Source organism: Helianthus annuus, chromosome 6 (assembly GCF_002127325.2).
Source record: "Helianthus annuus cultivar XRQ/B chromosome 6, HanXRQr2.0-SUNRISE, whole genome shotgun sequence".
Classification (NCBI taxonomy): Eukaryota; Viridiplantae; Streptophyta; class Magnoliopsida; order Asterales; family Asteraceae; genus Helianthus; species Helianthus annuus.
In genome coordinates, this window is record NC_035438.2 from 19,436,868 (window position 1) to 19,462,186 (window position 25,319).

At 36.4% G+C, this 25,319-nt stretch overlaps 2 protein-coding genes across 5 annotated transcripts; both read right to left on the reverse strand.

Moving 5' to 3' along the window:
• Positions 1 to 51: 51 nt before the first annotated feature.
• LOC110864929 (MAP3K epsilon protein kinase 1) lies at positions 52 to 11,021 on the reverse strand. 4 transcript variants are annotated; one of them, XM_035974427.1, is made up of 21 exons: positions 10,688 to 11,021; positions 9,173 to 9,307; positions 8,952 to 8,972; positions 8,713 to 8,786; positions 8,423 to 8,597; positions 6,993 to 7,094; positions 6,710 to 6,841; positions 6,523 to 6,594; positions 6,321 to 6,427; positions 6,140 to 6,233; positions 5,279 to 5,405; positions 4,710 to 5,248; positions 4,572 to 4,616; positions 4,315 to 4,494; positions 4,126 to 4,215; positions 3,957 to 4,048; positions 2,498 to 3,294; positions 1,319 to 1,842; positions 829 to 1,235; positions 630 to 744; positions 139 to 536 (listed from the first exon to the last, which is right to left on the reverse strand). In XM_035974427.1, exons 1-21 carry the CDS (start codon positions 10,745 to 10,747, stop codon positions 360 to 362), a joined length of 4,065 nt encoding a protein of 1,354 aa, XP_035830320.1. In that variant the 5' UTR covers positions 10,748 to 11,021; the 3' UTR covers positions 139 to 359. The 4 variants fall into 4 exon arrangements, with proteins under 4 accessions (XP_021969789.1, XP_035830320.1, XP_021969788.1 ...); XM_022114097.2 differs by having other exon boundaries at positions 52 to 536; positions 4,126 to 4,209; positions 4,710 to 5,405; positions 10,688 to 10,747; XM_022114096.2 differs by having other exon boundaries at positions 4,710 to 5,405.
• Positions 11,022 to 13,667: 2,646 nt separating this feature from the next.
• On the reverse strand, positions 13,668 to 24,477 carry LOC110864927 (MAP3K epsilon protein kinase 1). The gene is made up of 10 exons (XM_022114095.2): positions 24,447 to 24,477; positions 17,846 to 17,980; positions 17,587 to 17,607; positions 17,314 to 17,387; positions 17,153 to 17,243; positions 16,996 to 17,079; positions 14,454 to 14,555; positions 14,213 to 14,344; positions 13,976 to 14,047; positions 13,668 to 13,869 (listed from the first exon to the last, which is right to left on the reverse strand). Exons 2-10 carry the CDS (start codon positions 17,978 to 17,980, stop codon positions 13,795 to 13,797), a joined length of 786 nt encoding a protein of 261 aa, XP_021969787.1. The 5' UTR covers positions 24,447 to 24,477; the 3' UTR covers positions 13,668 to 13,794.
• Between the last annotated feature and the right edge of the window lie 842 nt (positions 24,478 to 25,319).

A 25,319-nucleotide genomic window follows, 5' to 3' on the forward strand; every position in this document is an offset into this window, starting at 1 on the left:
CTAATTCGTTGATAAATATATAAATACATACATATTACTCGTACATATATATTCATACTCATATGTATATGTGATTATATATATATTGATACACATGATCAACTCTTAAGACCGAACCCAATATTCATTGTACAAATATAACTTAATGTTCTTTTAGCAGTCGAGTCGGTCGGGTCATAAGAATAAACCTATACACCATGTAATGTGCGGTAGATAATTTTTTTAGAACACAAGAAAGCACAACAAAAAACAAACCAAACACAGGGTGTATTCCACAAATAAAAAGCCGAACTAATTACATCACACCAAAAAAATATATTTACACATGCAATGACAGACAAAAAGACGACCGACCTGTATCACAGAACAGTGTTGATATGGAGTGCTTTTAGCAGTGAAGTTGCCATCTGCTTCACCAGAACTTGACCACCGGAACTTTGACCATCTCTTCGTTCTTCAATCAAATTTTGAAGTTTCTGAGGCAAATTGTTTTCTACAATCAGTTGCTTCGGGCGTGGGTGATGTTCGTATACAGCCTGACACAACATACCAAAACCGAGGTTCAGTATGTAAACAACTGGAGAAAAAAACATACGTAAAATTATATACTAATTTGGAAAATTATCGACCTTTATTAGTTTGAGCAGATTGAGACGAGCTATGGCGTCCTGGTGATCAAGCCTCGATATGAGCAATGGTGTCCACCCATTAACAGCCAATGTTGTATTTATTCGAGATGATTTCCTGTAAATTATGTGAATAAAATTCATGATAAATACCCGCATAAAGCATACAAATGAGCAACAAAAAAAGCCGAAGAAAACAAACGTGATGATCTTCAAAAAGGGTTCTAGTATGTGCAAGAAGAACTGTTCTGGACAGCACTGGAAGAATTTAACCAATTTTTGAACCGCGTCCTTTTTGAGCAAAGCTTGTTCCACTTTCTTGTTATCGTTATCATGTGCTAAACAAACAGCAATTGAATCTAAAGCTGTTACAGACCAAAGTTGGTCTTCAAGTAAACTCAAGTATACATCCATCCCACCATGAGCTCTTAACTGCTCCCTTGAATTGCGTGATGCGTGGGCCATATCACATAATAAAGGTAACGCACATTGTCTTAGTGGAGAATCCGACATTATAAAACGCATTAAGTGCGGAATGATTCCGTTTTCCGCTGCTTGTTCTTGTCTTCTCTTGTTTATCTTGCATAAGTTGAATAGAGCGTTGAGGACCTTCAATGGAAAAAAACATTGCATTGTAAGATTATCATATTCTAGATTTAAAATTTTAATAACCACGTAATCGTTTTACTAACCTCGTGATGAATTTGGGACACGAGGGGACCGTCTTTGAGATCGAGATTCGGAATAAGATGCTTGATGGCATCGGCTCTTTGTAGGTGTTCCAAGCAGTGTGGATCAGTTGACAAATGATTGATGCATTTTAACAACTTTAACAGTATAGGTGGTTCTACTTTATTGAACATCTGAAAGAGGCGGCTAAGCAAACTTTGGCTACACATGTAGGACTTCACGGTTGAGTCAGCACCAGCAAACTCAAGTAGAAGATCCGCCACTTTTTCAAGATATTCACGAGCCACGTCAGCGTTCCAAGGGGATACCATGTGAGACAGGAGCCCTGATGACGTGGCACTCCCTGGTCTAGCATTAAGAACTCCGGAACCGGAGAGTACGCCTGATGCTGTCTGAGATGCGATTCCCGATGTGGAAGCCTTTCCCTCATTGGATGCCGTTAACGCGGTCTTCTTATTGGCTAACTTATGTGGAGTCCTGGTTACCGCCTCGGTGTAAGCATGTTCTCTTCCACGACTAGAAGCCTCTGTACAATCACCAAAGAAAACTAGTATCAGAATAGTAGGGTGAGAAAACTAGTATCAGAATCTGTACAATCTCACCAAACACGGATAAAGGTACCTTTTATTAGAATCAAAAAAAGGAAAAAGGGCCCCAAAATTTCATTTCGCCTTAGGCCTCCAAAAAAGTTGGAACGGCCCTGGGTTTCGGTTTGCCCTTCTTCCATAACCGAAATAACCGAAACCGAACAGATAGTTATACATTTATGTGTTTTTCATGTATATCCATGTATTTGAAACATATTATCATGTATTTTCCGTGCATTTGAAACATATTTTCATGTATTTTCTGGGTGTTTCATGTAATTTTCATGTGTTTTCATGTATTTGTATGCTTGAAAATGGTTCAAAACACTTGACAGTTGACCAACTATTTTAAGTTTATAAATTGCACAAGTTTTGTTTTTGGTAATTAACCAAATATAACCAAAACCGAATCGGCCGACATATTAACCGAATCAACCGAACCGACTTAACCGATGGCTTTCGGTTATGGTTTTTCCTAAAACAGAACTTTGGTTATAGGTTTCGGTTATGTGTAAAAACCGAACCGACATTTGCTCACCCTTACAGAATAGTAACATAAAGCTGAGATATTTTTGTAAAAATACTGATGTTTACCAGCAAATTCAGCCATCAAGAAATCCATCCCGTTGGATTTCTTCTCATTAGAAGAATGCAAAAGAGGAAGTATGCTTTCGTGTTTCTCCAAGCCCGTAAGATGTCGAACGTACTCAAGCTGACCCGAAAAATGGCGTGAAGGCGGTTCTTTCTCCAACAAACTTAAAAGTGGCCTCACATTTTCTTGCTGAGTTGCAGAATATCCATTTGATACAGCATCCATCGATTTCCTAGGCCTATCAGTGGACAACCTTCCAAAATTAGAAAGCCGTTGTTTAGGTTCTGCGTCATGTGACGGATCAATTTTATCTCTCTCCATTGATGTTGAATCGGGTGATCTTGAGGTAACCGGAGCTTCAGCGCTAGTGTTGCTTGATTGATGTTTATCTGTTTCTAGTGTGAAGAATCTTGAATCAGGCGAGTGAGAAGATGAAAGTCTAGAAGATTCCTGCGGGCCAGCAAAAGGATGATCTGTATGGCTACTTGGATCCAGTGGGCCAGAGCGGGGCCGCATGGGTAAACCATCCATTGAAAAACCACCTGCACCTGATATGGACGCTAGCCTCGTTGCCTCATTTAAGCTATAGAGGGTATTTATGAGCCTGAGTAATATTCCATTTTTTGCAGCTATTCGACAAAAATCATTCCTAAGGGTTGATCTCTGAAGCTTAAACACCTGCCACATGCCATCAATAGCTAGGTGGACCATTTGCCTGTATTTTGCATAATCAGCCTCGAGAAATCCCACAAGAACGGGTATCCCACGGCAAGCGATAAACATTTGCAACGTCAACGAGCTGTAACAGAAAGCTTCCACCTCAATCCATAATCATCGTAAAGCAAAACACAGCACTCTATGCGAGAAAAAAAAAACAGGGGGCAATTTCATATATACCCCTATAAACTTGCAAAATATCATGTATACCCATACAAAATTATAAATATCATATATATACCTTTATAAAGTAGTTGAAATATCATATATACCCAATTCATTAAAAAAATTTAATAAATGACAATTTTACCCTTATTTTTCTAAAACTGTGGAATCTCATAAATGACCTTTAACTTCAAATACTATATTTAGACATTTCTAGCTTAATTTATTTAGCTTAAATATAATATATGGAGTATACTATTGTTTATGGGTTAAAATAAAAAATAAAATAAAAATGGGTAAAAATAAATTTAAACTAAAATGTGTTATATAAAAATATAAGTTAAAAGATGAGCATATATGAAAACTTGAAGTTCAAAAAATAAGGGTAAAATGATCATTTATTAGATTGTTTTTAATAAATTGGGTAAATTTGATATTTTAAATACTTTGTAAGGGCATATATGATATTTTTAGTTTTGGTTGGGTATATGTGAAAATTTTCAAAGTTTGTAAGGGTATATATGAAATTAATCCAATAAACAATGTAAAAAGAATATGCAAATTAGCAAGACACGAGACCTTGACTGACACAGTTGCTGCAAAAAGTAAGCCGCTTCCATACGAACCTCTCGTGTTCTATCAGGCGCTGCAAAGCCCATAACAAGAGGGATCTAGAGAGGGTTCTTGACGATTAGAACACGTAAAAAGAAACATCTTACCATTACATAATGTATACATAAATACTTACAAGGCCAACAAGACAAGCGTTTTCTTGGAAATCAGTATTATCTTTAATAATTTGATTTAAAACCTGCAGCACAGAGCATATAACCTGCACCTAAAGAACAGCAGTAACTACATTACTATCGCTTATTATAATCAGACAAGAAAACGAATAATATGTAACAAGCCCGGAAGCCCGTTCGAATTGCCATACCCGTGTCCTCGGAACTTCGAGCAATTCCAGAAGAGGAAGCAACCCGTGTTGTGTCATAAACACGTGTTTCTGCTCAGGACGGTGTTGGAAAAAAACAGTTAACTTGTGACAGGAGGACACGATCACATCTTCTGATTCCTCTGGTCGCAGTTGTGAAACTAGTTTGCCAAATTCAACAGCCTACATATTCATTGATGATTTAAACAACTGTACACGATATACCCTAATTTGACAACTGCGTTTTAAAAAGATTGTACCTGAAGGTGAAAAAGATTGTCTGCAGGTAGTTTATCATCAAAGCCCTGATAAACAAAAAGATGAGAAGTCAAAGGTCTATAGTGAAGAAGTCAGATAGTCAACAACATAAGCCTGCTATCATGATATATAAAGCTTACCAGACCATCGATACCGATTACATCCTCCTTTAAAACACCCATCATTAGATGAAGTATATCTCCGCCATTAGACTGGCCCGGTTCATTCTCCATTTGTTTTTGAGCGATTGTAGCTCGTAATTGTGTTGCCAAGTCAGCTTTTCCACTATCTGTAACAAATGTGATACCTTGATTCACGTGTGATGATGAAGCAGACGTTGAAGCTTCAGCCGATCTACCGTCCAGATGTTTGTTATCTATTGGCTGAAACAAATCATCCAACGAAGCATCACCAGGTGTATCACTGAATTTACTCAGCTCATTTACTTCAACTGGTCTTCCCGTCTGTACACCCTTGCGGGAATCGTAGTTATGGGCTTTGCGCCCGGAATTATGTGAATCGCTATCAATTATAACAGTGCTTCCGTTTTCTTTGACTTCTTTACCTACTGCGGTTTTCGATTTTGACTCCGGAGATCCAGATTCAGCATTTGTTATCACAACCTCGGTGGGTTTCAATTCTAATGGTTCATGCACTTCTGCTTGATTAGAATCTTCATCCTTAGCGGATGAAGATTCTATTTTTTCATGAATAGCTAAAGTCACAACTTCGTCTGCCAAAACAGAAACATCGTCTTCAGATGCATCTGTTTTTTCCTCAGTATTCTGATTAATTAAATCATTTTCCTCAGCTAATACCGACTCTGTTTTATTTTCCTGAAATTGGATATATTACTTAGTAAAAAGAAATAAATAACTAGAGGGGTGAGTAGAAAACCAAAAAACCGATTTAACAGAACCGGAAAAAACCAAACCGCACAGAAAAACCGAGAAAAAAACAAACCGAAATTTACGGTTCGGTTACGGTTTTGCATTTTATGAAAACTGAAGAAACCGAACCGAATAACCTAAAAAATCTTTTTTAATGTTTGTTATGTATTGACATAGAAATTATTATTTTTATTCTTAAATGTTAAGTATTTATAAATAACATTAGCATTTTATTTGTTTTTGTAATGATTTATCTATTGCATACAGGAAATAACAAAATTTAACATAAAAATTAAATGATTTTCCAAGAACTATAAAAGAAAATGTCTTACTAAAAACTTTGAAAAAAAACATAAAAATAGATTAGAATGTTAGGTTTATGAGAACAATATTAATTATAAAGGTTAAACATAATAACTTAAATGTAAACATCTAAGAAAGATTCTTAAATCTTGGATTATACTTTTTATTTTAGAATCTTATGTAATTTTGTTCCAAAAACCGAACCATTGCTAAAACCGACAAAACCGAAACCGAACGGTTTTCAATAACCGAAAACTGAACATTTCGGTTACGGTTTTACCATAAAACCGGACCGAACCGTGCACACCCCTACAAATAACTATATTGCCGAGGCTCTAAAAGATAATGTACGCATGAGTTCCAGTTAAAAGAAATACTTTGACTTTCTCGGAAGATAGATTCTCAACAGTGCTTAGGGCATCTGCATTTGAGCTTTTGGCACCCACTGAACCATCATCATCATCTATGTTTCTGAGATTAAAAAAAGGGGTCTCTAGTTCAGATATATAAGCATGATGTTTAACAGCATCATTCAGTTAAAAATTAGCATGTAACTACCTAAGTGTACCGCTATGCCGGAGTGAAGACGGCAATACAACACGCCTAGAATTTTGTATCCAAGGATGAGAAAGCAGCGTCTTTGCATCCGGTCTCAGCCTAGCATCCTGAAATACGAATTAAACGTCAAACGAAGCATATATAATTGTGGTCACGATAGTAATTTGCAAGCACAGAGAAAACAGGATATATTACACCTTACCTTTTTAAAGCACTGGCGGAGAAAAGAAGTTATGCCAGGTGACAAGCTATCTGGTATCGGAGGATTCTCATCCTGAAAAACATTGAGAAATTTCAGTAAATGGGTTCGTTGTGGTAATTTGACCATTTACAAAAGGTTAATCGGGTGTTGTGGTTTCATTATGATAAATCGTTAATAAAAAGAACACCTGAACAATCCTAAAGAGAGCAGGCATGGGTTGAAGATCATAATAAGGAGGTACACAGGTAAGTAGCTCAATCACAGTACAACCAACACTCCATATATCAGATGCAGCACAAACTCCTGACATTTCAATGACCTGCAAAAGATAAAAGTTGAAAAAAGTCACAAATGTAAAGGTTGCTATATGATCTCGATATCCTGCCACACAAAAGTAGAATAAGGTAATAATAAACAAAGATACGATCATACAAATACCCTAGGTCAAAAACTTATTTGAAATAAACTACCTCAGGAGCCATCCAGTAAGGTGTACCAACAACTGAATGTGTATTAACATCAGCCTCAGTTAGCTTCGTGGCAACCCCAAAATCTGCCAATTTTACAAGACCCTGAAAATGGTATTTGACAGAATTAAAAAGGTAAGATTCGATTAGAGGATTTAGAGCTAAAAGAATAAGGGGAATAAAACTTAATCCAATTGGTGGTGATATAAGCAGATCTACCTCTCACATCAGCAAAAAGGGCAACTTTACTTATTAGGCAACTGTCAGAAAAACACCCTATTTACCGTCTCGGTCTTTGCAAATACGTCCCTAACCATCTTTTTTTGCATGATTTAATCCTTAAACTCGTTGAAATTTACCAGAAGTGCATACTTACCCTTGAAACCGGTTACATTGTACATTGCTGTCAGGATAGCAAGATCCTTGGGTTTTATTTTGTAAAGTTTTTACATAATTAAAGGATAATGATATAACCATAGTTGTCAATAGTGAATAGCGGTGAGCGGTCAATAGCGACAGGTTACCTACATGCTACGTCGCGATAGCGACGAAATAGTGCCCGCTATTTCGTGTTTAGCGATAAGGTTGTAGAAAATTTAACAAATAAAAAATATCTATTTATAATTTATATATATGTATATAATGTTAATTTTATACTTTTAAGTATAAATTTATAAGTTTAAGGACCAAATGTAAGCTATTGAAGATAGAGGGGGTCAAATGTTTAAATACACAAACTAATTTAGTAATTTTACACTTTTATGTAAAATGTACAAGTTTTAGGGACTAAATGTAAACTAGTGAAAGATATAGGGGTTAAATGTTGAAATACCTAAACTTATCTAAACCTAAAAGTCTAAACCACGCATGTTACGCAGCCGCTATCTTCTTCCCAGTTTCTGATAGAAAGCAGCACCGGCGTCGGAATTTTATCGGAATTTGCCGTCGGAAGCCGCTATGTGGCCGATATGTGGTCGCGAGGTACCATGAAGCGGCATATGGCCGCCTCGCCACACTATAGTGTCCGCTATGGACGCTATTGACAACTATGGATATAACATAAATGAAGTTAAAATGAAAACCATAACTGCGTACTTAATCATAAAGATATTCATGTAAGCAAATAAAAAAACCATGTGGCGTCCGTGTCAGCATGAAACCAGTTTCAAGGGTATGATACGCACTTCCGGTAAATGTCAACAAGTCCAAGAATTTAATCATACAAAAAAGGTTTAGAGGCTTATTTGCACAACTGGGAAAGTGCATTGGGCTTTCTGACACCTGCCCCAAAATATTTATAGCATTATTCAGTACACTAGGTCACAAATTACACTTAAGTGGCCCTAAGCAGGAATTTTTGGAACATGTTACTTAATAGTAAACACTACCATATGAACTAGCTGCTTCTAAGGAGTAAGAAAAAATTTACTTACCTCTTTAGTAGTCAGAATATTAGCACCCTTAATATCCCGATGAATAACCCCTTGTTCATGTAAATAAACCAAGCCTTCCAAAACTTGAGCTATATAAACAGCCACCAATGATTCAGGAAACGGCCCAAATTTGTTCGGCTTAATAATGTTTGCCAGTGAACCGTTCTCCACATACCTGAGGTTAATTAGAGCACCATCAAATAAAAACAGTGCTTTCAAAGCTGACACAATTGATGATCATATTAAGAAAATTACTAAACAATGACGTACACTCATACTTAGTTACTTACTCAAGAATTATATGAAGATGTGCCTTTGTCTTTAAGGATCCAAGATATTTCACAATATTTTTGTGGTTCAAATTCTACATCAATAGAAACGCATCATATAACATGACCATAAGTATCATCATCATCAGGTAATTTAAATAGCCATATATTACCATGAAACAGAAACATTATCCAAGTGATTTATATATTTATGTACTGTTTGTAAAATAATTACAACGAAGTTAGAACAAGTGGATTACCTTAAGCAAGTCAATCTCTTGCTGAGAAGTTACCAAGATCGATTGATTTACGATTTGTCCATACATGAAGCAAAAAAAGGTGTTAATGTAAAACAAAGTAGTTGCGTATCGATATTCTAACCAGCCATATAAACATATAGCCAACAGGAGCATCTTATTATAAGCCACTAGAAACGCATTAGAGATGATAACTTCAAAAGAGAAAAAATGATTAATCATACCATGATGATATTAAGATCCTCCTGTGCAATATTCTCCAAAGACACTTGTTTGATCGCAACAAAATCCCCATTCTCCAAGTCTAGACCCTTGTATACTCGACCATATGCTCCTTTCCCAATCTCATCTCCAAGCATCTTCCAAAGTTTAAAAAGAACGACAGATTAATATGCAGATATCACGTGCCAAAAGTAGACTATCTATAATAAATTAAATACTCCACAGGGAAGAAATATAAAAGGAAACTTGGTCTTTGTTCACAATATTCCTCTTGCATGTAAAGAAACTGCTTCGAGTTTCTACAACTCGAAAACATGAGCTTTCGACTTTTCGTTATAAAAGAGTAACAATTTATTCATTGACCTAAGTCTCTACTATATATTAGAAAAATGTTTATTCTGCAACAACTAAGTGTTTTTAACGACTAACTCACACACCCACTGAAGCTATCCTAAATCCACACCAATGTCCACCGTGGGACAAGAACCCTCAGCAACTTGGGAAGAACCACCTTTAGAACACTCCTGGATAGTGGATACCACTAGACTACAAGCCCTTTGGTCGATTAAGTTAAATACATATTCGAATAAGAGTATTCTCTAGTTATAAAGAATTATCAGTCACTGGGTTGTGCTATTTCTTTTTTTTTAATGGCAAACAAGCTCACCCACCCATGTTTTCTAAAATAATCAAATTGGTCGCGGAGACTTGAGCAGTGTCTCGGTTAAACTGGCCAATGACAAACAAAATCAACTGATTTGGTGTTGTCAAACAAAGAATGAAAAACGGGATACTCCTTGACTTTAAAGATAACATAAAGTACTTTCCAATTATAACATATTTAGATTTGCACACAAGTTAAACATCAATATTCTATTTTCGTACCGTTTACTAGTTTTCTTATAAAGTCAATCCCCACGTCTATTTATTTGCATAACTCCATAAAGCTTTGGAAGCACATATTACGTGGGGAATAATTCTATCGCTAGCGCATCAAAGGAAGTAAATGCTCGTTAGATTGAAAGCCTTACACTCTTATCAATTATCATTCAAAAAATCCAAAGCCCTAATTCTACAAAAAAAAAAAAAAAAAAAAAAAAAAAAAAAAAACTTGCTAATATTTTCCAACAACCTCTTTATTCAAATAGAAAGCATCATACCTACAAAACCTACCTATGAGATCTCACATTCTCACGCGATACAGAATTACAAACTACCTCTCCAATATATAATGCTACTGAACGAAATCCACAAATGTGATACAGGTTGCCAAACACATACATAGCACAAATTCAATAACTTACAGCCCCAAAGTCAACTACATTAGATATGAAACATTGAGAACCTAACTGTATTCCATCTAATTGCTTGAAAAAGTTTAAAGTAATCGCACATATTTCGTCAAAATTTCAGATCACGGATCAAATTGAATCCAAAAACTGTAAAATTCAGCATCCAAAGTGAAAAGCGAACAAAATACAGGATCAAAATAGAAGGAAATGATGAAGAATTCTTACATATTTGTTGTCTAGGGTTTTGTTCTTAGGAAAAGCGGAGGTAACCGGTTGGCGAGACATATCTATCTCTGTGTATCCCCTCCTCCCTGTGTGTTAGAATTGCAGAAAGAGGGGAGGGTTTTGAGAAACCCTAGAAATGAAGTTGTGCCATTATATTATGATTGTTTGTTGGTGATATAATAAAGTGGTGAGTGATTTTTGAAATTGGGGCAAAAGAAGATGGGATGGGATGGCCCGCCTGAAAGTGATCGGCAGTAGAAGCTCCGATGAGGGGGAAAACAAACACAGTTGTTAGGTTGATTGATCCGATTGGTTGGCAATCTTATGTGTTGTTTTTGGTGTTAATTATATGTTTAGATGTATTGTTATGTGATATAAAAGCTAGTGGAAATGGAAATGCCAATCATATTTAAAATTTTTAAAAATAAAAGTATAATTTCGAAGAGCTTGTATGTGTTGATATTATTTAAAAATTTTAATTTTAATTTTAAATACAAATAAAAATAAAAGTAGGAATAGAAGAAACTCAACTTGGTAAGCAAAATATAATCTATTTTAGTAAACGAGTTAATTACATAGTTAGTCCCTGTGGTTTGCACAAAGTAACATACTTGGGTACTAATAGTTTAGAATCACATTCTAGGGTATTAACTTTTCATTTTGTAACGTTTGAAGGTATTAACCTTATTTTTAGGCTTAAAATCACATTCTATTAGTACCTAAATATGTTATTTTGTGCAAACCACAGGGACTAACTATGTTAATATCCTAGAAGTTAATACCTCCAAACGTTACGAAATGAAAAGTTAATACCCTAGAAGGTGATTTTAAACTATTAGTACCTAAGTATGTTATTTTGTGCAAACCACAGGGACTAACTATGTAAAAGGTGAATGAATGAATAATTAAGGCCAAATGGGTCATATATTTATGTTTGACCAAGTAAAAAGTGAAATTAGCGTGTGATTACGTGAGAGATTTCTTCTAGCAGTATGTTTCTAGTTTAAGAAAAAAACTCTTACTCAATAATAAGCCTTGTTTAGTTGAAGGAGATTGAAGCTTTTAGGTTAGGAGTTTGAAGCTTTTGGTTTAACGCTCCAGCTGGAGCTACAAACTTTTAGAAAAAAATGACTATTTTAACCTTTAAAAATAATGAACTTTTTAATGCACAAACTTTTTAAATTTTTAGTTATGCCCATTTTGGTCATTTTATAAATTTTATTAAAAGCTCCAGCTACTTTGTCAAACACCAAACATATCTAAAAAGCAGTTTCCAGCCACCAACTACTTTTACCAAACATACACTAGGTCTTATTAGAAATTTCATGATAGGCTTCTCTTTGATTTAAGAAATTTAATTTTTCGTATAATGTATCCTAATTTTTGCTCATTTCCTTCTTAATAATCATCTTTTTTTTTTTCTAACTAGAAAACTACTCAAGTTTCAATATTTTTATATTGTCATGAATTTTTCATGATTAATAAAAAAAAATCTAAATAAAACTTGGTTATTATTTAAATTTCTCATATTCACCTAGTGGTTTAGTGGTATGGTATCCTCCACTCACACACGCGCGCGCACACACACACACACAAAGTGTTGTGTTTAAATCCTTGCAAGTAAAAAATTGTTAAACAGTAACCAACTTTCATATTTGTTTAAAATTTATAAAAAAAAAACCCATAACAATAGAATAGAACACCATTGAAACTTGGGTGTTTTTTAGCTAAAAAAAAATTAGGAATGAGTCTAGTAAAACGGTAAAGAAACTTAATTGCTATTATTAACTCTGATGAAAAAAAAATAGTACAAGGAAGAGGGCAAGAAAAAGGTTGAAATGTTAAGCACTTAAAAGCTTAAATTATGATGTTAGGGACATGTTAGAGAGTGTTTAGGATTACGTTTTGAAGTGATTATTTGATTATTGCGTTTGTAAAACATAAATAATCTAAAAAAATGTTTGGATGAAAAAGTTATTATCTACATCCAAAACGCAGTTTTGGAGAAGCATGACACACAAAATCTATTTTGAAAACGCATAATCTATTTTGAAAACGCAACACCAAATACCCCTTAGTATTGTCCCTCGTCAACAAATTATTAGTAGGAAATTTCCTTGCTATTGATTTTTAAAGTTAGGCTTGAAAATGAAGTTTTTGGTTATTTGTGTTTTTTGTCAAATCATGAAAAGATCGATGATGCTTCCACTATCTTAATAAAATTATATAAAATAACAAGTAACTATAACGTGTGCTATATTTAAGAATAATTGAAAATACATAGGGGTGTAAACGAACCGAACGAACACGAACGAGGCCTTGTTCGTGTTCGTTCGTTAAGGAAATAAATGTGTTCACGAACGGTTCATGAACACTAACCGAACAAGATTTTATGTTCGTGTTCGTTCATTAAGGAAATGAGCGTGTTCACGAACGATTCACGAACACAAGCGAACACAAATAAATTTGTCGAACGCGATGAAGGATAAAGGTGGATGGCCCAGAGAGTAGCACTATAACTTGAATCCCTTATTGTGGAACGGAGGTAGATCATATTCGTCGATGTAAATAATGAGAAAAGAAAGGGAAATGGTGCATAAACAAGGTGAAAGAGGGTTTCCTAGTTTAATTGTTAGGGTAATGATATAAATAAAAGTTTAATAGTATAAAAAGTATAGATAAAATACATGAAAGTATAAAAACCTTTAATTAAAACACGAACATACGAACACAAATGAACGAATGTTCACGAACACCTTACCGAACGTTCACGAACACAATTGAACGAACGGGACATTTGTTCATGTTCGTTCATTTAACTAATCGAACGAAATTTCTTGTTCATGTTCGTTCGTTTATTAAACGAACGAACATAAACGAACTTCCCGCCGAACGGTTCACGAACTGTTCACTGAACGTTCAGTTCGTTTACAGACCTAAAAATACATGTTTTTCAAAACATGTCAAACAAGTTGAAATATAAATGGCGTAAAGTCAATTATGTAATTTAACAAATAAGTATTTTCCAACACATACAACACGCCTAGAATTTTGGTTCGCCCCTTTCAGGCTTAAACACATTTATGGTAAATAGGTGCATTCATTTATCATACAACGCGCCTAGAGTTTTGTATCCACGGGTGAGAAAGCAGCGTCTTTGCATCGGGCCTCAGCTTAGCATCCTGAAAGGCTGAAATATGAAGTTAATGTTTGATTAATCATATATAACCGGGGTTATTATAGTCATCAGCAAGTTCAGAGCAAATCAAATATGTTGTTACAACTTACCTTTTTAAAGCACTGGAGAAGAAAATCAGTTATGTCGGGTGACAAGCTATCTGGTATCGTTGGATTCTCATCCTGAAGGAAAAATTGAGCAAATTTTAGTAACCGAGGTTGTTATGACCACTGACAAAAAAAAAAAATCATTGCGGTTATATCAATTATCAGCACGGTTGGACCCGAATTTAAAAAAAAAATCAAAAAAATCATGTGGTAAATTTGGCTTATAAAAAGAAAGAACACCTGAACGATCTTAAAGAGCGCAGGCATGGGTTGAAGATCATAATAAGGAGGTGCACCAGTAAGTAGCTCAATCACAATACAACCGACACTCCATATATCAGATGCAGTACAAACTCCAGACATTTCAATAACCTGAAAAAATAATAAAAGTTAAAAAAGATAGATGATCTCGATATCATGCCACACAAAAGTACAAGAAGATAATAATAAACGAAAGATAGAAAACAAAACTTTTATATACCTCAGGAGCCATCCAGTAAGGTGTTCCGACAACCGAATGTGTATTAGCATCAGCCTCGGTTAGCTTCATGGCAACCCCAAAATCCGTCAATTTTACAAGACCCTGAAAATGGCATTTGACAGAAGTAACAAGGTTAGAATAGTAATTTAGTGCTAAAAAATAAGGTATATAAACGGCGACTTTGCTTTATATTATGTAGGGGTTTTGGAACATGCTAGTTGTTGGTCCCAAAACGGATCTTTGATCTCTAGACATGAATCGAACTTGAATATAAAACCGAATATCTTTACATGTGATTCTGATTGTGTACAGGGATGATATTACAATTGAAAACTACAAGCCTATTTATACTAATTGAATAGATGCGAGTGAAAGACATGTCTCTTCGCGAAACAGCGCGTCTTCTTGATCTTGTGATGGTGGCGACGATTGGAACAGATGCGTCCCATGGGATGTGTCGCTCCATCAATTTTGTAGGTTATAATCTTTGCTTTTGCCACGTCTAGTCCTCGCACTTGTATACTATTCTAATTACAATATAAACTATCTATTAATTATTTACCGAACAACCCTCGAACTTAAGGATGTGTAGCGATTATAACTTTCATTCACCCCCCTAATCACGAACATCCTTGAGTTGTTGTCGATCTTGAACTTGATCAATTCCATCTTCCTGAAACTCCTCGGTATCCAACGTTTCACATGTATCTTCTTATTCACGAACCTTGCTCCTCACGAACCTTGCTCCTCACGAACTTTGCTTCACACGAACATTTTGCTTCACACTTGTCTTGAGCGTTGTATCACACGATCCTCTTCTTGTGTAGTTGTCTCAACACGAACTCCACCCGGTCTTGAATAGCTTGCCCACCATCATATCACATGATTTGACTCGCATAGATTTTGGATAATCTAACTCACTTAGATTTTTCTTGCGGTTGTATCACACAACAATTACTTCTTCTGACCCAGTCACAGGATTACTTCTTTCCTTCACACGCATGCCTTCTTCTTGGTCTATCATAGATTTAATCTCGTCATCACGGTTGTCTCTTACAACGGGTTCTTCATCATTGATAGCTTCCCTCACGGATTCTTCACTTTTACCTAATCTAGTCACTGAACTGTTTTATTGTTCCTTTCACAGGTTATCTCCGCATCACACGATTCTTCTTTCCTTCGACTCCTCACAAATCGACTACACTTTTCCACACGGTTTCGAATCACACAAACCTTTTTTGATGTCTCACCAATAGTATTCATTGTTTCAATAGCTTCAACTTTTCTGCATTCACTGCACTTTATTTTTCTACACTCACTGCAACAATTTTCTCTTCTTGTTTCCTACATTCACTGCATCACTTTTCACTATCCTGCATCCGCTGCATCATCGTGTTTCTTTGCATTCACTGCATCTACAATTGGCTATTCCACATAGCACTTTGTTTCTGATTGAAAAAACCTTCGAGCCTTCACTTGGTAATTCTAGATTCTTCGAACACACTTCGAATCACTCGAATGATTCTGTCTTTACTCGCGTCTTCTTCACGATCGACTCACTCGATTTTCTTTTTCCCAATTGATTCACTCAATTTTCTTTTCTATACTATGAATTTGGCCTTCAAACCTTCACCCGCAAATAAAACTGATTGCGTATAACCACCGGATTAAATTTTGATTCTTCCTAGCACTCCAAATGAAACAAGAATAACCCTGTTTTGCGCTTCTGTACTCGATTCGATACACTCACGAACCCTAGTCTGATTGCTAACTTAGAGTTCTCACAACCCTTACTTTCTTGTTTCTAAAATTTCCTGGCCACCAATACGAACCACTGTACTGGTAAATTCAATTCCCTTGAATTCAACAAACTCTCAAATCTTTAACCCGCGTATAACCCAAAACGCGTAATAATCAAACAATCTAATTCGCACTAAACCCCGGAATCAAAAACCCTAGATTCCTAACCCTGGTTCGTTAACTTTGAACCCATAAAACTAAAAAACTTGCGAATTGAAAAAGAGAATGATGAAACCTGATCGCGAATAACTCTGTGATTCGATGCCTTGCGATTCCCGTGCCTAGAGCCTGGCGCTCTGATACCAATTGTTGGTCCTAAAACGGATCTTTGATTCTAGACATGAATCGAACTTGAATATAAAACCGAATATCTTTACATGTGATTATGATTGTGTACAGGGATGATATTACAATTGAAAACTACAAGCCTATTTATACTAATTGAATAGATGCGAGTGAAAGACATGTCTCTTCGCGAAACAGCGCGTCTTCTTGATCTTGTGATGGTGGCGACGATTGGAACAGATGCGTCCCATGGGATGTGTCGCTCCATCAATTTTGTAGGTTATAATCTTTGCTTTTGCCACGGTCTAGTCCTCGCACTTGTATACTATTCTAATTACAATATAAACTATCTATTAGTTATTTACCGAACAACCCTCGAACTTAAGGATGTGTAGGGATTATAACTTTCACTAATACTACCATATGAACTAGCTTTTTAAATTAAACGTTTACTTGCCTCTTTAGTAGTCAGAATATTAGCACACTTAATATCCCGATGGATGACCCCTTGTTCATGTAAATAAACCAAGCCTTCCAAAACCTGTCAAGGAAAATAAAGTCATAAATACAAGATTTTAGACCTTACAGAGGAATTGATGGGCAGTTACACACACCTGAGCTATATAAACAGCAACCAATGATTCAGGAAACGGCCCAAAGTTTTCGGGCTTAATGATGTTTGCAAGTGAGCCATTCTCCACATACCTGAGGTTAGTTAGAGCACCAGCATATAAACAATGCTTTCAAAACCGACACAATTGATATTCGTACTTACTCGAGGATTATATAGAGATGTGTCTCTGTCTGTAAGGATCCAAGATATTTCACTATGTTTTTGTGGTTCAAATTCTGCACCAAAAGAATTGTATCATATAGCATGACCATATATTCCAGATGTTTAAAGCTGTAAGTGTCATTATTATATAATTTATATAGCCATATATTTTCATGAACCACTAACAGTAGACAAGTGATTTAAAATTTAAATATACATTTATTGTTTGTAAACTAGATACAAAAGAAAAAAAAAACAGAACGAGAGGATTACCTTAAGCAAGTCAATCGTTTGCTGAGAATTAACCAAGTTCAATTAATTCATGATTTGCCCATACAGAAAGCAAAAATAAAGGTGTTAATATGATTGATATAAACTAGCTGTGTATAACATGCTAACTGAGCAATAGGACCAATTTACGACAAACCGTTAGAAACACGTTAGAGATGATGAAGTCCATTACATAACATGTACTAAATACTATATGGTGGGGGCTGTTAACTTCAAACGACAAAAAACGATTACATCGTACCATGATGGCATCAAGATCCTCCTGTGCAATATTCTCCAATGACACTTGCTTTATTGCAACAAAATCTCCATTCTCCAAGTCCAAACCCTTGTACACTCGACCGTATGGTCCGTTCCCAATCTCATCTCCAAGCATCTTCCAAAATCCAAAAAGTATTATCACACACAAATTCATATGCAGATATCACATTCCAAAAGTGGAATGTTCATAATTAAATAAAAGAGTAGCGATATATTCTATTGGAAAAATGTTTGTTTTACGAAAGTTAAGTTAAACAACTATCCTAACATAGTTGTTAATAGCGCTCATAGCGAGCGCTGAAGCGAATACCGTAGCGTAGCTGAAAGGGAATGGTCAAAGTTCTGTGTCTCTTTCCATTAACAATATTCTAAATATATACAAGAGTACACCAGCTAATTGAGTGGAGACTAGCTAATTGAGTGGAGACTGGAGAGATTATCTCTTTACAAATATAAAAGATTGAGTAAATAGCAATTTAAAATTTAAAAATGATGTTGGCGCCTATTACCCTCCTTCAAGCGAAACAGGTAGAGGTCCTACTCGAAGCATTAGACGGAAGCGTTCAAAAAGTGGTTGTGGGAGACTTTTTGTAAAGATATCGGCTACCTGGAGCTTGGTTGGAACAAACTTTGTGCAAAGATGACCTGCGGAGACCAATTCCCTTATGAAGTGATAATATATATCTATATGCTTAGCTCGTTTGTGTGAAACTGGGTTTTGGCTTAGAAATAATGCACTCTTGTTGTCACAAAGGAGAGTTGGACGTCCCGGTGGAAGTGCATGTAGTTCTCGTAATAAATGAGTAAGCCAAATATTTTCTGCCGCGGTGTTGGCCATTGCCCTATATTCAGATTCACAACTTGAACGAGATACGGTTGGTTGTTTCTTTGCACTCCAAGAGACTAAATTTCCTCCAAGATAGATTGAATAGCCATAAGTTGAACGTCTTGTTTCAATGCACCGAGCCCAATCGGCATCCGAGTAACCAACTAGTGTTGTTTCTTTTGGTTTATCGAAGGTTAATCCAAAGGATAGAGTTCCTTTGACATAACGTAAAATCTGTTTGACTAGTTGGAAATGGGAATTGGTTGGGTTGTGGAGATGTTGACTTGCTTGATTTACAGCATAAGATAAGTCGGGTCGGGTTATTGTGAGATATTGGAGAGCACCGACTAACGAGCGATAGAGAGTGGGATCATGAAAAGGAGTACCCGTAGAGACAAAAGTGTCAGTTGTGGTAAGCGGAGTAGCAACCGGTTTGGAGTCAAGAAGTCCCGCTCGTGATAGAATATCATAAGCATATCGAGCTTGGCTAAGAAAAAGACCCGAGGGAGTATGTGAAACTTCAAGTCCCAAGAAATAACTTAAGGTTCCTACATCCTTGAGTTTGAATTCTTTTTGCAACTTGCTTGTAAATTCCTTGACAATGTGCATGTCAACATACACAAGTAAATAAATTAGAACCGTGTCCTTTTTATAAATGAAGAGTGATGGATCGGCTCAACTGCAATTAAAACCAAGTTGCACAAGAAAAGCACTAAGCCGTTGGAACCAAGCACGGGGTGCTTGTTTGAGTCCGTATATAGCCCAATTAAGCTTGCACACATGATTTGGAAATTTTGGGTTTATAAATCCCGGCGGTTGTTCCATGTATACCGTTTTGGTAATATGACCATTAAGGAAGGCGTTATTAACGTCTAGTTGGCGAAGCTCCCAATTATAAATTGTGGCAAGACTTAGGACAACACGGATTGTGGATGCCTTCACAACGGGACTAAACGTGTATGAGAAGTCATGCCCGGGAACTTGGGTAAAACCTTGCGCTACTAGACGTGCTTTGTAAAGGTCAAGAGATCCATCCGCCTTATATTTAATTCGATAGATCCATTTTGAACCTACGACATTTGAGTGAGGCGGGCGTTGAACAAGTTCCCATGTGTTGTTATTGCGAAGGGCATGAAGTTCATCATTCATGGCATCCACCCATTTTGGATTCTTGGATGCGGTTTTGAAACCCTTTGGAACATGAGTTGCAAATAATGCATGGTGTAATTGATTTGAGTGGAACTCGGTTAGATGTGCAAAATGTTTCGGCTTAAAAATACCCGACTTGGACCGAGTGGTCATGAAATGAGAAGAGGTTGAAGAAGGTGGAGGTTGTTGTTGTTGAGTAGTGGATAAAGGATGGGAAGTGGGATTTTCTTATGGGGGATTGTTTGGTGGGCCAGAGACGGTGATGGGTTGATATGAATTAAGTGGACCATGAGAAGATGTGCTAGATGGAATAGAGTTGAGTGGTATGGAGGTGCATGAAGCTGGGTCGGGTGAGAGTGGGCCTGGTGAAATTGGGTCGGGCCGAGAGGAGTTCGAGAGAGGGTTAGGTGATGGTGGGTCAATTTGTTGAGTGGGATGTGGTGTGACTTGGGTTGGGGTATGGGTTTGTGGTGTGGTAAAAGATGTAGGACAAATGGAACAGGGATGGGAATTTTTATTTTTTGTGGGACCAGTAGAGGTGGTGGATTGTTTGATTGGGGTATTTGGTTGTTGCAAGTGTTCGATAGTTGGAGTGGGTATGGGAATATTGTCATCAAAGTTGGAAAAAATTAGTGAAGCTTCATCAGTTTTAGCAACAATACCCGAAAATGGAAAATTCTCTTCATCAAATTTCGCATGGCGAGTGACGTAGATACGTGACGTGGTTGGTTCGAGACATCGATACCCTTTATGTTTAGGACTATAGCCAATGAATATGCAAGGGGCACTTCTTGGTAGAAGCTTGTGCTTGGTATAGTCTAGGGGTGTTCATCGAATCGAATATCGAATTTTCCAATTATTCGAATCGAATTGTTCGAATAATTTTTATTTTTCCTTGAATTCGTATTCGATTCGAATTCGATTAAAACCAATCGAATTCGATTCGAATTCGTATTCGAATAAAAAACCAAATTTGTATTCGATTCGTATTCGATTAAAAGTTCGAATTCGAATCGAATTCGAATCGAATTCGAATAAATTCGATTTAATTCATATTCTTTAAAACATGTAAAAAACTATCAAAATGAAACATAAATTTTAAAGCATTCATAAAGCACGATATCACATTAAAAAGTTTCAAATAAAGTATCACAAGTCTAAAATTCAAAACGAGAAGTCGGGAATAGTCACTCCACATTACAAGTTAATATTTTTATGGTTAGAAATCAATTGATAGATTTGTTACTTAGGTTTTACTTATGGGTCATGTAGTGGGTTTGGTAATGGGTAATTTTAATACTTGGAAAAAAATTGAAAATAATTTATAGTATAGCTTAATAAAAGTTATATATGTATTATATATAAAAATAAAAAATAAAAATGTATAATTTTTATTCGAATTTCGAATCGAATCGAACTTGAAATTATAAATTCGTATTCGATTCGTATTCGATTTACTTGACTCGAATTGAATCGAATTCGAATTCGAATTCTTATAATCGAAACGAATTCTTGATAATCGAATCGAATTTAAACGAATTTCGAATTTTTCGAATTCGAAACGAATCCTGAACACCCCTAGTATAGTCCCGAAGATATGGGAAGACACGGCAACCAAATATTCGAAAATGTGCATAGGATGGAGGTTGATTAAAAAGAACCTCGAATGGAGATTTATTTTCAAGTAAGGGTGTCGGTAGGCGATTTATGATGTATGTGGCGGAAGTGAAGGCGTCAACCCACAAGTTTGCGGGAGCATGTGAACATCATGGCTAGTCCCGTTTCCGTGATGTGATGGTGTTTTCTTTCGGCTCGTCCATTTTGTTGCGGAGTTTGTGGACATGATAACCGATGTTGTATACCGTGTTGATGAAAAATTTGTTGAACACGGTTGTTTGTAAATTCCGTTCCACCATCACTTTGGAAAACTTTGACACTACATGAGAATTGATTTTGAACAAGGTTTAAAAATTTACGAGTATGTTATAAAAATCAGACTTAGCTTTTAATGGATAAAACCATGTAAACCGTGAGAAGTCATCGACAAAAATCACATAATATGCATAACCATCTTTTGATACGATAGGTGCCGGACCCCAAAGATCGCAATGGATTAAGTCTAACACGTTTAGTGATCGTTTTGAGTTATCAATAAACGGTAGACGATGTGCTTTGGATAGTTGACATGATGAGCATAGAACCGGTTTAGGTAATAAAGATGTAACAAAAACAAGGCCACGTTTATTCAAACCAGAAACAATATTAAAAGAGACATGTCCTAGGCGACTATGCCATTTATCAATCGATGCATGAAGATGTGATGCCGAAGAGCGGCAACAAGTGACTTGTGACCTTGCGAAAGAACATAAAAGCCATTTTCACAAGTGCCTCTAGCGATGACTTCCTTTGTCTTTCGATCCTGTATGTGAAAAAAATGATTAGAGAATAAAACATCAACCGGGGAATCATTAGTTAAACGACTTATGGAAAGGAGATTTTTGGTGATGTTGGGAACAATAAGGACATTTCATAAGGGTAAAGTATCATTGATAGCGGTGTTTCCGATTTTTGTTACGGGTAAGGATTCACCATTACCAAATGTGACAAAAGATTTACCCGAGTCATAGATATTATCTAGGCCATTTGATGAAGGTAGCATGTGGGTGGTTGCACCAGTATCGGCGGTCCAATCCGGTTTGTTTTGAACAATGTTGCACTCAGCTTGAAAGGCTTGTGCAAGGTTTGCGTCTAAAGGTGGTGCCCTTTGCGCATAACTAGCAAGGCTAGGGCAAGCACTTGCATAATGTCCTTCTTTTCGACACAATTGACAATGGGGCGGGCGTCTAGGATGTGTGGAGCGACCACGTCCGGAGGACGAGCCCCGGAAACGACCTCGCTACGAGAAATCACGGCTGGATTTTGGATTAAAACTGGACCGTTGGGATTGAGCGGAAAAGGCCGCTTGCGGAGTTTGGTGAGCATTGATGTTTTGGAGAAAAATCTCGTGATTTTCTGCATTCGCAAGAAGGTCACGAAAAGGTGGAGATGGATGAATGGTACGTTGGGCGGTGGAGAAAGTTTCAAATGAAGAGCCGAGTCCGCAAAGGAACCAATGGCGTTTGTCTTCGTCGGTGACCGGGTGGCCGATGGCTGCAAGTTGATCACATAACGATTTGAATTTTCTTCCGAATTCAGAAACCGTAGAAGCACCTTTGGTAAGCTGCCTAAGAGAGTCTCTAAGAGTATGCATTCGTTCGACAGAGTGATGACTATAAGCGGTTTGGAGTGCTTACCAAACTTGGCGAGCAGTCGTATGACCGATAGTTTCGGCCATCGACTCTTCGGTGAGTGTCGACTGAAGAAGCAGAAGGACCTTCTGGTCAAATTCTTTCCATGAGAGAAAATCGGGGTTTGGTGTAGTTTTGTCATCGGAAGTTACGGATTCTGGTGGAGGGTTTTCTGAACCGTTAATATGTTTGAGAAGGCCAAGGTATTGTAAAACAGTTTCAACTTGAGTTTTCCATAAAAGATAATTGTTTGCAGCAAGTTTTATTGTGATTAAATGGAGGTAGGTGTGAAGAGGAACAATTGATGAGTCGAAGGAGGTGGGGTTTTTGTCGTTGGCCATGTTAACCGGTGAGGAAGATGACAAAGAAAAGAGAAAAGGGGACCGTGAATTAGGCTCTGATACAACGAAAGGGAATGGTCAAAGTTCTGTGTCTCTTTCCATTAACAATATTCTAAATATATACAAGAGTACACCAGCTAATTGAGTGGAGACCAGCTAATTGAGTGGAGAGATTATCTCTTTACAAATATAAAAGTTTGAGTAAATAGCAATTTAAAATTTAAAAATGATGTTGGCGCCTATTAGTAGCACTCATGTGTCGCTATTTGATTTTGGCACCTCCATAGCAGGTAAATAGGGGGATTTGTTTTTTTCTTTTCTGCTTTAATATAAATAGCAGGATTCTATAGGTATAAAATAGTATGATTTTAGGTTTTTTGTTAAGCATGCATATAAAACAGCTTATTTGGATATAATATACATATAAAATATTTCTAGATTTTCTCCTCGTGTGTCGCTAAACATAAAGCAACGCCCGTTATTTCATCGCTATCGGTACATAGCATATAGATAGCTTGTCGCTATCGTCCGTTATTCGCTATTAATAACTATGTATCCTAATACGAGTATCTTCTACTTCTAGTTAATAGTTATAAAGAACGACCTGCTGAATCGTGTCATTTCTCACGAACAAGCTCACAGACCCGTCTTTCTGAAAACAATACCAATAGCTCTGCTACGAATGGGATTTTACAGGTATTATTGTTTGTTGGAATCATATGTTAGGTGGTGACTGATCCTATTAATCATGGGAGGAAGTATATATATATGATTCTGAAACTGAAAGTCTTACACTCTAGCTAGCATTCAAAAAACTGAAAACACTAATGCTACAAAAACATGCTAACAAGATTTCAAACTGACACACTACAAAATCAATTTTGCTAAAATGATTACAGACAACACGCAAGATTGGTTGTAACCAACGAATGTTTTGGAACAATAAGAATTGTGGGAAAAAATGAATATGTGTCTTACATATTTGTTGTCGAGGGTCGCTTGCTGAGCCATCTCTTGTTGGTTCAGTTCTGTTTGTGCATGAAGGAAAACAATATAAATCATACCTGTCACAGCAGATAGTGCAGAGGAGAATCCAGTAATGGAGTTCGACATGCCTGTCATCTTGACCTGGTTCCTCCTTAGGGTGCTGACTGATGATGGGGACTTAGAGAACCGAAAAGGGGTATCGGTTATGGAGAGGAGGTTTCGTGATGATGTTATGGCTAATGGGGTGTGTGAATTGTGTAACTGAGTAACCCCTAAACCTCCACATAACTCTCCTTATATAAGCACCCAGGAGGAAACCTAATTAGTTACTAAGGGTAATATGGTCCATCAACAATTACCAACTAATTAAATAATAGGTTCTAATATATTTTGATCTCTATAATGTAAATGATTATGATGGCTATAGATTAAATATTAATACGTAATATATTTAATCTTACATTCTCCCACTTAGCCGAGTAATCATTTACTATGAGTATTAGATAAGCCTGATCAGGAGTTAACACTCATTTTAGCCTTAAACAAGTACTATAGCAGAAAAATACAGCCGTTGAATCATTATGCGACTCAGGACCCCCATTAATCATACTATAGCCTTAATTTAAAACCTAATCATCATGATCAAAATACGCGTAAGCCCTTTGTTTGATTTGTAACTTTTATTTGTCTATATGCCATTATACCGGTTGAACATATTCTAACAGACATACAAAATCAAACTTTGAGGAAAATTAACTAATACTTAGTCATTCATAGTACGATATGCAATTGCGCATGACTATTAATTAATACCCGTCTATGAGCTCTCTTAATAAGACTTATGGGTAATAGCCCTTCAGTTAT

What these genes read in the sequence shown, in the direction of transcription:
- LOC110864929 (XM_022114096.2), bottom strand. Translation starts at nt 10,747, where the DNA reads ATGTCTCGCCAACCGGTTACCTCCGCTTTTCCTAAGAACAAAACCCTA. An exon ending in CTCTCTTTAGGATTGTTCAG is followed by an intron (nt 6,595 to 6,709) that starts GTGTTCTTTTTA and finishes AATGTTTTTCAG; the next exon opens with GATGAGAATCCTCCGATACC. An exon ending in CGGCATAGCGGTACACTTAG is followed by an intron (nt 6,234 to 6,320) that starts GTAGTTACATGC and finishes TTTTAATCTCAG; the next exon opens with AAACATAGATGATGATGATG.
- LOC110864927 (XM_022114095.2), bottom strand. Translation starts at nt 17,980, where the DNA reads ATGCTTGGAGATGAGATTGGGAACGGACCATACGGTCGAGTGTACAAG. An exon ending in AAACGATTGACTTGCTTAAG is followed by an intron (nt 17,388 to 17,586) that starts GTAATCCTCTCG and finishes CTTTTGGTGCAG; the next exon opens with AATTTGAACCACAAAAACAT. An exon ending in TTGCTGTTTATATAGCTCAG is followed by an intron (nt 17,080 to 17,152) that starts GTGTGTGTAACT and finishes TTTCCTTGACAG; the next exon opens with GTTTTGGAAGGCTTGGTTTA.